At 36.0% G+C, this 16,699-nt stretch overlaps 1 protein-coding gene and 1 long non-coding RNA gene across 5 annotated transcripts in view; one reads left to right on the plus strand and one right to left on the minus strand.

Moving 5' to 3' along the window:
- Positions 1-16,699, plus strand: part of CTDSPL2 (CTD small phosphatase like 2) — a 76,348-nt gene that overhangs the window by 38,203 nt on the left and 21,446 nt on the right. For all 4 annotated transcript variants that reach the window (XR_014243532.1, XM_082388820.1, XM_082388819.1 and 1 more), the window contains exons 3-7: positions 1,108-1,246; positions 2,782-2,931; positions 8,650-8,865; positions 13,053-13,131; positions 13,428-13,539. Coding sequence is in view for 3 of the 4 variants with exons in the window: in XM_082388820.1 (XP_082244946.1) it covers positions 1,108-1,246; positions 2,782-2,931; positions 8,650-8,865; positions 13,053-13,131; positions 13,428-13,539 (696 nt within the window). In the remaining variant the exon portion in view is untranslated. The remainder of the gene's footprint in view (positions 1-1,107; positions 1,247-2,781; positions 2,932-8,649; positions 8,866-13,052; positions 13,132-13,427; positions 13,540-16,699) is intronic.
- Positions 9,826-13,046, minus strand: LOC309627176. Its single transcript, XR_014243568.1, has 2 exons — positions 11,846-13,046; positions 9,826-11,531 (listed from the first exon to the last, which is right to left on the minus strand). It is a non-coding gene; the product is annotated as an uncharacterized lncRNA (long non-coding RNA).

A 16,699-nucleotide genomic window follows, 5' to 3' on the forward strand; every position in this document is an offset into this window, starting at 1 on the left:
TCTTCTACTGTTAGGTATTAATTCTGTTTGTTTCTCCTAGATATGAAAAAAGAGGAGAAAGCATATTACAACATATTTTATCTTTTTAAAAATCTGAGCATAGTTGACATACAACATTATATTAGTTTCAGGTATATAGCATGATTCAATTTGTTTTTTGGTTGCGCCACACGGTATGTGGAATCTTAGCTCCCCGACCGGGGATCGAACCTGCGCCCCTGCAGTGGAAATGCAGAGTCTTAACCACTGGACCGCCGGGGAAGTCTGATTCAGTATTTTTATATATTGCAAAATGGTTACCACAATAAGTCAAGTTAAAATCTGTCAGCATACGTAGTTACAGAATTTTTTCTCTGATAACTTTTAAGATTTACTCTCACAGCAATTTTCATATATGCAATACAGTATTATTAACTATAGTCACCATGCTGTACGTTATATCACTGCAACTTAGTTATTTTATAACCTTTTGTACCTTTTGACGCCTATCACCCATTTCACTCATCCCCACCTCCCTGCCTCTGGCAACCACCAGTCTGTTCTCTGTATCTGTGAACTTTGTGTTTTTTGTTTGTTTTTGTTTTTTAATTCCACATGTAAGTGAGATCATATGGTATTTGTCTTTCTCTGTCTGACTTTTTTCACTTAGTGTAATGCCCTTTAGGTTCATCCATGTTGTTGCAAGTGGCAAGAGTTGATTCTTTTTTATGGCTGAATAATATTCCATTGTTTATGTATGTATGTATACGTGTGTGTTATATGTGTATATATATATTCACTGCATTATTTACAGTAGCCAAGATATGGAAACAACCATATCTAACTGTCCATCAATTGATAATGGATAAAATTGGCTATTGTAAATAATGCAGTGAACATGGGGGTGCATGTCATATTTTATCATTTTAAAAGTGTAACCTGTAGGGAATTCCCTGGCAGTTCAGTGGTTAGGACTCGGTGCTTTCACTGCCATGGGCCCGGGTTCAGTCCCTGGTCGGGGAACTAAGATCTCACAAGCTGCGTGGTGTGGCAAAAAAAAAAAAAAAGGGTAACCTGTAAAGCAGAATGACTCTGTTCAATGCATGTTTTTCCCTCTTATATCTTAAGGAAGAGAGAGAAAATCCTTCAAAACGGAGTAGAATTGAACGTGATATAGATAATAATTTGATCACATCAACACCAAGAGCAGGAGAAAAGCCTAACAAACAAATATCTCGAGTAAGACGGAAAAGTCAAGTAAATGGAGGTTTGTTAATGTTTACGTATTGCTTTATTAGGTGTAAGTAGAGTTCTCACTTGACATGTTTGTGTTCTGTTTTTAAAAATCTACTTTGAGCAATTTCTGCCTTATTTTTGTAATCTCCTTTGTATTAAATATTAGTGGCATGAAGTAAATAAAAATGTACCTTCCTAATGTAAATCTACTTTGATGAATTAAAGTGACAATTAAAGGCAGAGCAACTAGCTTTATACTGTTTAGCATGAAAATGTATATGAAACTCATTTCTTAAAGCAGTAATAATTGTGACTTAATTTATTTGAAACATGTACAAAGAATTTGTTTCTGGATTATGGAATTTCAGAGCTATAGGGGGGGCTTGGAGCTCTCAGGTCCACAGTTCTCAACTAGGGGTGTTTCTGTCCCCTAGTGGACGCTTTTCAGTGTCTGGAGACCTTTTTGGTTTGTCACAACCTGTGGAGGGATTGCTACTTGCATTTGGCAGGTGAAGGTCAGGGGCACTGCTAAACATCCTACAATGCACAGGACATCCTCCCATAACAAAGAATTATCCAGCCCAAAAGGCAATAGTGTTGCTGTTTATAAATCCTGTTCTAGATCAGTACCTTATTGTATTGCTGACAAGCACCTCAAAGTCAAAAAGGAGAAAAAAAAGATGGACAAGCAGAGAAACCTATACAGAATAGCACTTTAGAGCATGGAGTGCTACCTTTTAACCAATACTATTTTAAACACAGCAGTGATAATAATTCCCTGCCTCTTTCCTCTTAATGCAGTGATGTATCTCCATTGTTAGAATTGACCATAAGGGAGAAAAGGGATAAACAAGTTAAAAGAGCTCTAACAAAGAAGGAAAGAAATGTGCTGAAGTTGTGGAGGGTCAAGGATGATTTATTAAGACATTTGTATTTTATATTTTCCCAAAACCCATTAAATTTTTTTTATTTATAAGAAACTTAAAAAAAAAAACTGGTTATTCTTCCTAACTACTCTGAAATGGTGCCTCAATATCCATAAGTAGTTTTTGACACTGCTGTATATATAGTCTTCTGCTTCAGTAGAACTAGTTGCCTCTATTTATTTAGCTGTTACTCATTAGAAATAGATTGGGAGGTAAGTTTTGTGAAGTAGGCAGCATCCCAAAATGTAAATAAACAAAGACAAAATCTTGCATTTGTGTTTTTCATATTGTAACTTGCTTGCTTTACTTACAAAGAGTTTATTTCATTTTCTGTTACACTGTGTTGATTTGAAGACTTTCAGTCTGTGTAATTCCAGATATAAATCTACTTTGTAAAAACTCAGTAAATTTTAGCATTTATAAACCATTATAAATAAATTTGTTATAAAGATCATTTGATTTACAAGTGATTTACCTCAGGATTTCTTAACATTAATGTTCATCAGTTTTCCTTATGTATTCCTTATGTATTCCTTATGTATTCTGAGGGAAAAAGTTATTTTTATAATGAATGGTTTAGAACACATTTATGAAAGTCATGTTTTCTAGATTGCAACTATTTTTGTTGTTTCTTTCTTAGAAGCTGGTAGTTACGAAATGACAAATCAACATGTAAAACAAAATGGAAAATTAGAAGATAATCCTTCCTCTGGCAGTCCTCCAAGGACTACATTGTTGGGGACCATATTTTCTCCTGTCTTCAACTTTTTTTCACCAGCAAATAAAAATGGTAAATATAAGTCATTAACCATAATTTGGGTTTAAAAGAGTAATTGTTTTCCTGCCTTTTTAAAAGATCTGTTTGATTTTTTTGGCATATTTTTGTTAGCATCTTATGTTTGTTTTCAGCCTCATTAAAAATACACAGCCCTTTTTTTTTTTTAAAGAATATATTTTCTTTCTTTTAAATTTATTTACTTTATTTATTTATGGCTGCAACGTGTCTTAGTTGCGGCACACGGGATCTTTCGTTGCGGTGTGTGGGCTCCTCATTGCGGCACATGGGCTTCTCTCCAGTTGTGGCATGTGGGCTCTGTAGTTGTAGCACACGGGCTTAGTTGCCTCACAGCAGGTGGGGTCTTAGTTCCCCGACCAGAGATTGAACCCAAGTCCCCTGCACTGGAAGGTGGATTCTTAACCACTGGACCACCAGGGAAGTCCCAAAAATACACAGCTTCTAAAAGGCTTTTTTTTTTTTTTTTAAGTGACTGCAATAAATGTAGGTTATGTTTAATTAACTATCTGAAAAGCTAGATGATAAACTTTGGGCTGGAGGGAAAGTATTATTTTTTCTGTGTTGGGATGATTTCTGCATCTTTAGAGTGTGTACAGGAGAGAATTGAGAAGCATTTTCAATATTCTAGATCAGTAAAGTAGAATTTATTGAATATTTTGAGTGAGTTGAAACCAGATTTTTTTTTTTTGTAATACAATTTATTTTTATTATCATTTGCTTGTTTTTTTCCCCCTGTAGGGAATCTTCAGTTTAGACAAATAGTAAAACTACCCTAATTCACATGAATTGAAGGTTCCCGTTGTATGCCTTTGCAAAAAAATAAAAAATGGCCTCTTTCTCAACATATTTTTTTAAAATTAGCTGGTGTCCTATTTTTTCTGATAATTAATGTCTAATTTCATACATGATAATTTAGTCTGTAGATTATTTGAGGGTAAGAGGTCATGTCTTTATTTTTGCATCTGCCATGTTGTTTAATACAGTATTGGGCACATGGGAAATAGCCATTAAATACCTGTTGCCTGATTTCTGGATGATAAAGCAATTTTTAAAAGGCAGAATGGTGCACTGTAAAATCAAGATGATGTAGGGGCAGAAATAATGTATATTAGCACATTAAAGGACTGTGAAGTCCTAGAATAGAAACAAAAAACTACCTTTAACTTTGTTTAACCCAGTATTCCCTAGACATATCTGACCAAGTACTCGTCTATGGAACATCTGTTAACATCTTAACATCTTTTAGAACTAGTGCCTCCATCTTTTAGAACTAGTGCCTCCTCTTTGGAAATGCTGGTGTAGTGGGAAAAGAACAGGCTTTGGAGTTAGATAAACTTGTTTTAAATTTGTTCCCAGCTGCCACTGTTTACTTATGTTACGCTGGACCAGTTCTTTAAACTCTTGAGCCTCTTAATCCATGAGAAAGGGTAATTATACGTAAACGTGAGGAGTGAAGATTCCAGTTCACTCAACAAATATTGAGCATCTACTATGTTCCAGCCATTGTGATAAGTATAATAAATTTTTATAGGTGCCTTGAGAGAGGTATGGAACAGTAGAGCATTCAGAGAATGGAATGGTCCTGTATTCTGGGTGGTGGCTCACAAAAGGCTTCATAGAAAAGCTGAATCTTGAAAGATGGTAAAGGGCATTCCACGTAGAAGGAGCAGTGTAAGCAAAGGTACAGTGTATTTCAGAAACAAATTAGTTTGTCACAGATGGAGCGTCAGATTTGAGGAGTGCACAGGAAGGGATAAGATAGGAGAATTATAAAGAAGTCAGATTATAGAGCCAATTTTGTAGGTTTTTTGAACTTTATCCTTAGTCATGGGGGGATGATCGAAAGGTTTTAAACTGTGAGTAATATGAACAGATTTGTGTTTGATTTTTTTTTTAAGTTTACAGATTTTTTTTTTTAATTTATTTATTTATTTTTGGCTGTGTTGGGTCTTCGTTGCTGCACGCGGGCTTTCTCTAGTTGTGGCGAGCGGGGGCTACTCTTTGTTGCAGTGCGCGGGCTTCTCATTGCGGTGGCTTCTCTTGTTGCGGAGCCTGGGCTCTAGGCGCACGGGCTTCAGTAGTTGTGGCTCACAGGCTCAGTAGTTGTGGCTCACGGGCTTCAGAGTGCAGGCTCAGTATTTGTGGTGCACAGGCTTAGTTGCTCCGCGGCATGTGGGAGCTTCCCAGACCAGGGCTCGAACCTGTGTCTCCTGCATTGGCAGGTGGATTCTTAACCACTGCGCCACCAGGGAAGCCCAGATTTGTGTTTTCTGAAGATCTATTTGGCAGTAGCATGTAGCCTAAATTCTAAAGAGGCTGGATGCAGGGAGAACATTAGTAGACTTGTAGACCATGTGAGACTTCATACAACCTTCCTTGTGGTATTAGAGAAGAAAAGAAGGATCAAAGATATAGAATGGACAAATTTTGGGAACAGATTGGAGGTGAAAGAAGAGAGAGAATAAGATGTACACATTAGATTTTCAAGAGAGAAAAGTAAGTTCCTGGGAGATAGATAATTGAATTTAATTTGGGCCATGCTGAGCCTGAGATGCCTTGAAACAACCAAATAAAAATGTCTACTAACAATTTGTCATTCAGGTATGGGGCTTAGAAATCTGGATAAGCAGTAGAGCATGGTATTATCAGCTTATAAATATTAATTGAAACCAGTGGAGTAAATGGTCCATTTGGTTCATCAAACTAAGACCAGAATCTTGTGGGAAGACATTTAAGGACTGGACAAAGTTAAAGAAGCCAACAAAGGAGAAATGGAGGAAACCAGGAGAAATTGAGTCATAGAAGCCAAAGGAAGAGACTATCAAAACCCAGGGTCAAACAATTGTAAAGATAGAAGGAAAGGAAATGAGCATTGAAAAGGTATCATTAAACCTGGTAATTAACTGGTCATTGGTTTCGTTTGCCAGAAGAGTTTCAGAGGAGTGATTGGAGTTGGCAGCCTAATCCATGGGTTAAAAGAGTGAAATGGAGAGTAAGAAAGGGATTAGCACATATAGATTACTGTTATGAGGAACTTGAATATGAAAAAAACTAGAGAGCTCACGAAACCTCAAGGGGTGTTTTGTATTTGTGAGAAGCAAGCATGTTTTTAAGCCTCAGGGGAGGGTCTAATAGGTTGAACATAAGGGAAAAAGAAAAACTAATGAAGAAAGTTTCTAGGATCTACTGATAGGGATGGGATCAAGAGAACAGGTAGAAGGATTAGAATTGAAACAAGGAGAATAGACATTTTTCTCTGATGCTGGAGGAAAGAACGTTTGGGCAGCAGTAGTTCATGTTTGATAGAATTTTTTCTTTGAAGGAGGACATGGTATCATTTTGCTGAGATGGTCCTGGTGGCAGGGATTGAAGAGAATGAAGGTTTAGAATGTTTGCTATTGGGTATAAGTAAAAGAAGCTGAATGACTCACACACAGAAATACTGAGCAGCATGTTACAGGCATAGCTAAGATTAGAGGATTTTATTTGGAGTACAACCAGTCTTTATAATTGTATTGTTTTCTTTATTACCTGGGTCTAGTGCCTGAGAAGCCTGTTAGTTAGATTGATTCAAGAGGGATTTCTATGATGAATGACAGTGGAAAGACAAGGAAGCGAGGACAGTGAGGCTGCTGGCTTGAGAGTGGTTTAAATAATACACCATGAAGTCTGACTAGATGAGGAGGGTGGAGAAGAAGCCATTGAGGGATGTGTTTGGATAAAAGAGATTGGCTTTTATCAAACGTGAAGATCACATGTAATAGAAATAATTAGATAGATAGATAGCTAATTAGAAGATTAGGAGGTGTGGTAGGAGATTAATTATTTGAATTTTAGGTTTCAGAGGTGAACAGTTTCTCTGTGATAGTGTCCAGGTTGTAGCCATGGTAATAACTACTAAAGAGCATTACAAATGTAGATGGAGCTAAAGAGGGCAAGACCTTTGAGGGTTAGTTATTGGATGAGTCATTGACATCACCTGTAATAACTATATAGGCATTTAATAGAGCAGTAAACTGGTAGCTAGGTGTTAAATTCCTCTGAGATTGAGAGAGGATGCTGGCAATAGATGGTAGGTGACAGCAGAGGGCATAAGTGAAGAATTGTATAGCCAGGTGACAGCAATCTCAAAGGAGCAAACATTTTTACACATTAGTGGAAAACCAATGATCTGGTGGCGGCAATGGAGGTAAATGAATTCTGATTGAGTAACAAGTATGGGAGAATAAACAGCTTTGAGGGAAGGGTATCAGGAAAAGAGATGTCTTTTGGAAAGAGGTTAAATGTAAGGCAATGAGGGAGAAAGAATATTCTGTGAGGAAGTTGAGAGTTGTTGTAGGTTGATTTTGTTGTTGACAATGACATTCGGAGGATTTCATAAAGAAATGGAGACTTGGGGTCAGTCCATAGTGGAAGAAAAATTGGGCAGCGGGTTCATCTAGGGGATGGTTGAATATAATGAGGAAACTAGCTTCTGTCTTTGTTATTGAGACGGAATCTTGTTGAGAAATTGTTCTTGTGTCTTTGAATAAAAAGGTTCTCATGGTTAGGGGAACAGTTAGCTCATTTTTAGAGAACTATCTCTGGTTTAAAAATTACAACTGCACAAAATGGCTAGGATGCTTAGTACTAGAAAGATCAGGAGCTGTTTGAGGATAATGGAAAATTGTGTGTGTGTGTGTTTGTGTATTGCTCAGCACATAGTAAGCACTTAATAAATGATATTTGCTTTAATGAAGAGAAGTTCTGTGGTCAACAATACTGTATGACAGTTGACCCAACAACAACATGGGTTTGAACTGCACAGGTCCACTTATACAAGGATTTTTTTCAATAAATACTATAGTATACAGTCTGTGGTTGGTTGAATCTGAGGATGTGGAACTGTGGATATGGAGGGCTGATTGTAAAGTTATTCTCAGATTTCTGACTGCATGGGGGTCAGTGCCCCTAACCCCTGTGTTGTTCAAGGGTCAACTGTATATACTTCAGAGTTCCTAAGAGACTGGATCTTAAATGTTCTCACCACAAAAAAGAAATAATTATGTGGCAGGATAGAGGTGTTAGCTAACGCTTAGTTGGTAATCATATTGCAGTATATAAAGTATTAAATCAATACGTATACCTGGAACTTACACAATGTTAATTATATCTCAATAAAAAATTTTTAAAGTTCTAAATTGACTTGTTTGACTATAAATGGGTGTTTCTAAGCTATTTGAACACTCTTAAGAAAAACTTTGTTCACAAATATTACTCTAGCTTATAATAGTCTTTATTCCTTATTTTTGAAATGTCTAGTAAAGACTCACTAAATAATGGTTATCCTCAGCTTTGTTTCTGTTCCATTTAGTTTTTCTAAATATTTATGAATTTTTATTGAATATATTTGACATATAAACATTGTATAAATTTAAAGTGTACAACATGTTGATTTGATAATTTATATATTGTAATATGATCATCATCGTAGTGATAATTAGCATGTGCTCTCTATCATGTTATATAATTATTCTTTCTTTCTAGTGGTTGGAGTAATTAAGTACTAGCCTCTTAGGTTTGATGATTATAATACAATGTTGTCTGTATTCACTATACTGTGCATTAGATCTCTAGGGCTTATTTATTACTTGTTTTAAGTTTGTTCCCATCTTTCCCCACCCACTATGAGCTTTTAAGTGACGATTAATGTACAGTTAATCATGATTTCAGGAACATCAGGATCCGATTCCCCAGGACAGGCTGTGGAAGCTGAAGAGATAGTAAAACAGCTTGATATGGAACAGGTGGATGAGATCACTACCAGTACTACTACATCAACTAATGGAGCAGCTTACTCAAATCAAGCAGTTCAAGTGAGGTCATCAATAAATAATGGTTTAGAAGAAGCAGAAGAAACAGTTAATCGTGATATCCCACCCCTTACAGGTAAAAAAGATTCCTTTTTTTCTTATACATTTTCATGAATAGTTTGTAAAAATACTACTGTATTTTTTCTTAAATAGGCAGATTAAATGCGTAAGTTTTTCTTCCTTGAAGTTAATAAAATTAAAACTGGAAATAAAACTTTTCCCCCCAAATCCAGTCATTTTGAAATTGAATTTTTTTAAGGTTATTTTGACTGCATATTAGTCACTTTACAGTTTAATTATGTGTACCAATCTTACCACTTAGAGAAATTTAACACAGCTAACAAAATAATATGCTTACATTTATGAACATACTTATTATAATTGCATGAGTCTTAGATCCTTAAGGTCTGAAGTCCCTCCATAGAGGTAGTCTCATACCTTCCGATTTGTTTCATATACAGATGATATTCCCAAAGAAGCTTCTGTTCTTGGGTCTCTCCTATACACAAACTTTGCAGCCTAATCCTGGATGCTTTTAAAGGCCTAACATAATTGTTAGGTCCCTGAGCCAGTTGTTATGGAAATGTAGAAACATGTGAGGTCAGCATTTGTTACCTCTGAGGGTTGTGGTAGATAGACATATAAGGCTAAAAGATGAAATTGTATTGCATTATGATTAAAAGCAGAAATAAAACTGAGGATGGACATCTTTTCCCAGAAGGAGAAGATCTTAGACTTTTATTTTAGATTTGTTTGTTTTTCCTTGTGGTGCCAGATATTTGAGAGAGCCGAGTACATATATATTGGTTGAGAAATAAGTTTGGCATAAGGAAGCAAAATGATGATCTCTCTGATAGAAAGGGGAAACTTGAAAAAAAATCATTGAAACAGCATGATACATTTAAAGAAAAAATGCATACAATTATGAAACTTCTATACAGTGCAACCCTATATCAGTATGAAGAGAAAAGCAGCATAATAGAGTTAAGGTTTATTTTATTTTATTTATTTTTTAAATTTTATTTATTTTTGGCTGGGCTGCATTGGGTCTTCGTTGCTGTGCGCGGGCTTTCTCTAGTTGCAGTGAGTGGGGGCTACTCTTCGTTGCGGTGCGCGGGCTTCTCATTGCGGTGGCTTCTCTTGTTGCGGAGCACGGGCCCTAGAGCGTGCAGGCTTCAGTAGTTGCGGTGTGTGGGCTCAGTAGTTGCAGTGCGTGGGCTCTAGGGCATGTGGGCTTCAGCAGTTGTGTCACGTGGGCTCAGTAGTTGTGGCGCATGGGCTTAGTTACTCCAAGGCATGTGGGATCTTCCCGGACCAGGTCTCGAACCCATGTCCCCTGCATTGGCAGGCAGATTCTTAACCACTGCGCCACCAGGGAAGTCCAAGTTTTATTTTAAATTTGTCAAATAAGGAATTCCCTGGCCATCCAGTGGTTAGGACTCTGTGCTCTCACTGCTGAGGGCCCGGGTTCAGTCCCTGGTCGGGGAACTGTCGGGTTGGCCAGAAAGTTTGTTTGGGTTTTTCTGTAAGATCTTAAGGGAAAAACCCAAAAAAACTTTTTGGCCAACCCAATAAAATCCCACAAGCCATGTGGTGTGGCACTCAATCAATCAATAACAAATAAAATGTTAGTATTGATAATGTTAAATTATAATGTTATAATTTAAGAATAATACTGAACCTAACGAGCAAATCTAATGCTGATTACTTTGCCTGGTGTTACAGGCTAGTGAATGATAAGGTATAGACTGAAGCCAGGGCTTTTGACTTCTTTGATGTTTTTTCTGTTTTTGTGCTTCTATATAAACCTTTGTACTCATTTTTTCTGACAACTGTGCCTACCGGGAAGGGATTTCTATAACTTTAGTTTCTAGAGGGGAAAAGTAAGATTTACTCCATTTGTCTCATTCATTCGTTTTTCTAACATTTAATTGAACACCTACTTTTGTGATGGGCACTATTTATAAAGATGACTAAGATGTGCTCATTGACCCTGAAGAGTATATGATCTAATTGATGAGCCAAGTATACACAAAAATTACTGTACATTGTGGTGAGTGCTGTTACAAATAAATGAGCAAAATACTGAGGTGGCACATGGCAGTTACTCTGGGAGGATCATGAAAGGAAGAAGTAAAAGTTTTGCTGATCTTAAAATATGAGTATGAGTGACAAAAGTGGTACTTTTCCCCAACTTCAAGAACGTAGCCAAAGAGAACAAGAAGGAAGGAGGCTGGCTCTACCATTTACTTAGCTGTGTGACTTTAGATAACTTATTTAAGCTCTCTGAGACAGTTTTCTTAGCTTTAAAATGGTAATAATAATTTAGAGCTTTGAAGACTAAATGAGATGAAATATGAAAAATGCTTAGCATGGAGGTGCTCGAATACTAATTACTTCCTGTCCCCCTTTCTCTGAGATTAATAGGAATTTGAAACAGTAAAGTGGTAGGAAGATATATTTTTCCATTTGTCCCCTTGTGCTAACGAACTGTTACTGGCATAAAGTTGTTAGAAATGAACAAAAATTCTGCTTTACATCTGTTGTCATTTATTGAACGTACACACTGTATTGGCTCTGTCTCAGAAGGTATTAATACATGGTAATAGCAAAAAACATACGTTTTTATCCTGAAAGACTACTATCCACCAGTATTCCATTCCTATAGACGGATTACAGCAATTTTTATTGAGGTCCACTGTCTTAGTCCTTTCAGGCTACTATAAAAAACTACCATTTGGGCTTCCCTGGTGGCGCAGTGGTTGAGAATCTGCCTGCCAATGCAGGGGACACGGGTTCGAGCCCTGGTCTGGGAGGATCCCACATGCCGCGGAGCGGCTAGGCCCGTGAGCCACAATTACTGAGCCTGCGCGTCTGAAGCCTGTGCTCCACAACAAGAGAGGCCGCGATGGTGAGAGGTCCGTGCACCGTGATGAAGAGTGGCCCCCACTTGCCGCAACTAGAGAAAGCCCTCGCACAGAAACGAAGACCCAACACAGCCTAAATAAATAAATTAATTAATATTAAAAAAAAAAAAAAAAAAACTACCATTAGACTAGGTGACATATAAACAATAGAAATTTATTTCTCATAGTTCAGGAGTCTAGGAAATCTGAGATCAGAGCCCCAGCAGATTCAGTGTCTGGTGAAGATCTGCTCTCTGGTTCATAGATAGCTGTCTTCTTAGTGTGTCCTCATATGCCAGAAGCTATGCAAGCTCTTTGGGGATCTTTTTTTAAGAGCATTAATCTCATTCATGAGGGCTCCACCCTTATGACCTAGTGACCTCATGACCTCCCAAAGACTCCATCTCCAGACACCATCACATTGGGGATTAGGTTTCAATATATGAATTTTGGGGCAACACAAACATTCAGTCTCTAGCATCCACCTTAAACTTTCATCTCCAAGACATTACCTGTTTAGCTTATAAGTTATCTTTGTCTCATTGAATTTAAGTTGTAAATATTGTCTTAGAAAATTCCCAGCATACTTTCTGAAGCTTTATCAATTGATCAAATTTTAATTCAAACTTAGAATGGACTATGTGTCATGGAATATAGAATTGTTTCTTGATTATTTTTAAGTTGCTTGTAAATGAGAAGTAAAATAATGGGTCTTCTAAAGCACTGATTTCTATACACAGCATAATTTCTTAACCTTTAAGATCATAGACAACCTTGAGATTCCTGTAAAAATGTACCTAAAACATTTTTTCATAAGTCTTTAGGGGTTTGTAGACCTCTTAAAGCCTGTTCATGGATCTTAGGTTTAAAACTACCTTCGGGATCTGTTGTCAGCACACATATATTGACTGCCTGTATGTACTGTGCACTTTGTGAAGTATTACTGCTATGAGCACCATGAAATTTTTATGTTTATACATACAAACATCATCCAGTTAGAAATGGAAATTTTGTGGAGTGTTTTTTCCTAATAATACACTCCACAGTGTAAGTAGTAAATAGTAGGAAATAGTGTAAGTAGTAAATTTTCTCTTAGCTGTTAGGGATTTAAATTTTGCTAGCCATGATATAGCTTGCCGCTTTGTCTGTAATGGTAAATTTTTCCTTTGGATCCAGAGTTAGATCTATGTGTTTATAAATTTACTTTTAAATACTGTTTACAAATTATTTCTGTCTTATCTTTAACCTAAAATACACAGGGCTTCAGGAAGATCTTAATAAAAGCAGTAAAAATGTATACTTCATGGAAGCATTAAGTGAGTAAAAGCAACATTTTGTTTTTCACTTTGTTAAATAGCACCAGTAACTCCAGATAGTGGTTATTCATCAGCCCACGCAGAGGCCACCTATGAAGAAGACTGGGAAGTATTTGACCCGTGAGTTTTTTTTTTTCCCCTTTCTCTCTTTGAATGGAATGAAAGTACATGTGTAGAGGGGTGGCTGAATGGTATATTGCAAAGAGCATTTGACCTGTAGGTATTAATACTTTGCTGAGTTACTGAAATACTAATTTGTATATTTTCAGTTTTACTTATGTGTTTTATAAGTTTGGTTTACTAGGTTAAATATGCATTATTTAATTAAAAACTTAAAGATGGGCTGAATTTAGTAATATGTTTTATATTTACAAAAAAGTAGAAATGTTGAAATTTTCTTAAAATTTGATTTATAGCTATTATTTCATCAAACATGTTCCACCACTGACAGAAGAACAACTAAATAGGAAACCTGCCCTTCCATTGAAGACAAGAAGCACACCAGAATTCTCCCTAGTTTTAGACTTGGTAAGTATATTATCTGTAGAGTTAGGGAAAATAAAGGCATTAAATTCTTTTTTAAAAATACTAGCCCAAAATACCTAAAAGAATACAAGTGAATGAATAGCCTTACACATACATTTACGATAAAAACATGTCTTAGGTGTTCTGAAATGTTTTTATTTTAAGCACAGTCTAATGCCAGGGCCTCCCCAATTTGTTGGTTTCCAGTACCCTTTGAAAATAAATTAGGCTTTCTTTTTCTTTTTCTTCCCCCCCAACTCCCGCTATTTCACTATTTTTCTATTTAAATTAATTATTGCCCCCATACTCCTATACCCTTTGTTTTGTTTTTTAATCTCCCAATAAATTCTAATTTCATGGCTAGATTTCAACCTTTTTTGGGGGTGGGGGGCTCACAGTCATGTTCCCCTGAAGGACCTAGGTCTTAATGAGTTAACCTCATGCAAGACTATACTCCTTTTCTTGTTCCTTTTTGGGGAGAGGGGCAATCTATGTAATACTTAATACTAAGTATTAGTATTATCTAATACTAATATCTTTATTAATAGACTCTCAAAAGCATGACTTCTTAATGCTGACTAATAAAACCTTTAATATGCTCTCTTGGTGTGAATTTTAAAATTTATATTTTTTTAGGGTTCCGGAAGAGCTTTGAAAACTGAATATCTCTTATCTTTTCCTAACCAAATTTAATATATGGTCACCATTATCTACCATCTGCCGGCAATTTCTTGATATTAGCAAAAATATGTATCTATTATATAATACTGGAAAACATTTTACTATTTAAAAGCCTTTGTTACTATTAACCTATAATTGGAGATGTGGTTTAGTTCTTTTTAAAAAATTTTATCTTGAGGAAAAGCATATTTTTTAAATCTTAACTAGCATGTATAGTTGTTTTGAGAGTTCAGCACCTTAGCCTTTGCCTAGCCAAAGAGATATAAGATAGGTATCCAGAAGGCCTAAGTATTTAAGGTGTTTATTAGAGGATAAGTAGGAAAAAAAGAAAAATTTTGAAACTGATTATGAGTAGTTTAGATACGATGTACAGAAACTGAAAAAGATTTTGCTAGATTTTTATGTTAGCAGTTGATGTCATGATAGCAAGTTTGGCCATACAATTTTTAATCCATAAATAGAGAGGGAAAGATAATAGATAAAAGATAAAGATAATAAATAGAGAGGGAAAGATAAGAATTGGTGAGCATAAATGAGTAATTTTACAGAATTGGGTAAAGAAGAATGATCAAAATTTAGATAGGCTGTAGATGAAGAAAGTAGAATTAGTTATGATTCAATTATAAGAAAGAGAATACCTTTTTTAAAGATACTAAGGGAATACCTTGAATTGTGTACTCTGTTCTGCTATTAAAAGAAAATGTGGGTGGACCTAGAGTCTATCATACAGAGTGAAGTAAGTCAGAAAGAAAAACAAATACCATATGCTACCACATATATATGGAATCGAAAAAAAAATGGTTCTGATGAACATAGTGGCAGGACAGGTATAAAGACGCAGACGTAGAGAATGGACTTGAGGACATGGTGGGGTGGGGAAGCTGGGACGAAGTGAGCTTTGACATATATACACTACCAAATGTAAAACAGATAGCTAGTGGGAAGCAGCCGCATAGCACAGGGAGATCAGCTCAGTGCTTTGTGACCACCTAGAAGGGTGGGATAGGGAGGGTGGGAGGGAGGCTCAAGAGGGAGGGGATATGGGGATATATGTATACATATAGCTGATTCACTTTGTTATACCGCAGACACTAACACAACATTGTAAAGCAATTATACTCCAGTAAGATGTTAAAAAAAAAAAAGAAAAGAAAGTGAGGCATATCTAGAGTATTTTTTGCTCTTTGCCTCCCCAGAGTTTAACTTTAGGTTAAAAGAAACACTCTAGCTAATAAGATGTGGAATCACAAGGTATGAGCATTTGTGTTTCATTTTAATTCATCTTAAACACATTGAAAAATTTGGGGGATAGTTACTAGCAGCTTTATTTTTTTTAAGTGTTGTCACTTTCTACAAATGGAAGCCTTTTTTTTTTTATCCTTCAGGATTTGAGAAATATACATATTTGCACATACCTTACATTGAATGATCCTTACCTTCTTTTCCTCATGAGAAAACAGGGCTTGGTAATCAAAGATGAGAAAGAAGTCTTGATTGACTGCTAATTTAGTTAAACAATGTTTATGTCTATGAAACATATTCAACAGATACTGAAATATCCATTTTCTAAAATAAAATTCTTTATAAAAGGTTTAAGAATAAAGAGCTATATATAAATAGAAGATATATATTTTTAATAGTTAGATACTAAACTTCCATTGGCAAACTGTAAAAAAAAAAATTAAGAAAGTATATATGTGGTTTACTTAACAGAAAGTTGGCAACTGCAGGACTCAGAACAGTGGTTGCCAAACTTGCGTATGCATCCTAATCACCTAAAAGGCTTATTGAAACATAGATTGCTGAGCTCCTCTCTACTCCTTGCTGAGTTTGAATGATCAAAAATGGAGCTGGAGGTTTTGCATTTCTAACTAGTAGTTACAGTGGAGGATTACTGGACTGAATGTCAATACTATGACATAGTATGAGTGTGTTTCATGTTTGGTAATTGCAATCATTGTTGCTTTTGTTGTGGTCATCCATGTACAATGCTGGGTGTCAGTCGACTTATCTCTTGTAAAAATAAAATACAGTGTGTGTGTGTGAAAAAAAAAAAAAAAAAAAAAAAAAAAAAAAAAAAAGAACAGTAAGGAATGCTGAGCAAAGGTAGAGGAATTACCCTTAGATAGAAGGAAGAAATCTCTTCCTTAGATAGAAGGAAGAGTGAAAGAAGGAAGGAACCCATGGAAATAGTGAGGAATGGAATGGAAAACAGAAGAAAGTTAAGGCAGTTCATTTTTGCTGTCTTCTACTTTCTTGTGAAATAGGAGTTATCATCTGCTCCCCTGTATTCATCAGTAGCACCAATTAGCAAAATATATCATTATCATCCAGCTCAAGAAAAGACCAAATGATAGCTTTAGAATGGGGCTGGTCACCAGGAAGACCAAGCCATGATTAGAAGTTTGGAACTTTCAGAGGTGAAAGGGGCCAGAGGAGTTAATAATTGATAATGCGTCAGTGAGGAAGCCTCCACAAAAAT

Source organism: Balaenoptera borealis (assembly GCF_965194805.1).
Source record: "Balaenoptera borealis genome assembly, chromosome: 3".
Taxonomy (NCBI): Eukaryota; Metazoa; Chordata; class Mammalia; order Artiodactyla; family Balaenopteridae; genus Balaenoptera; species Balaenoptera borealis.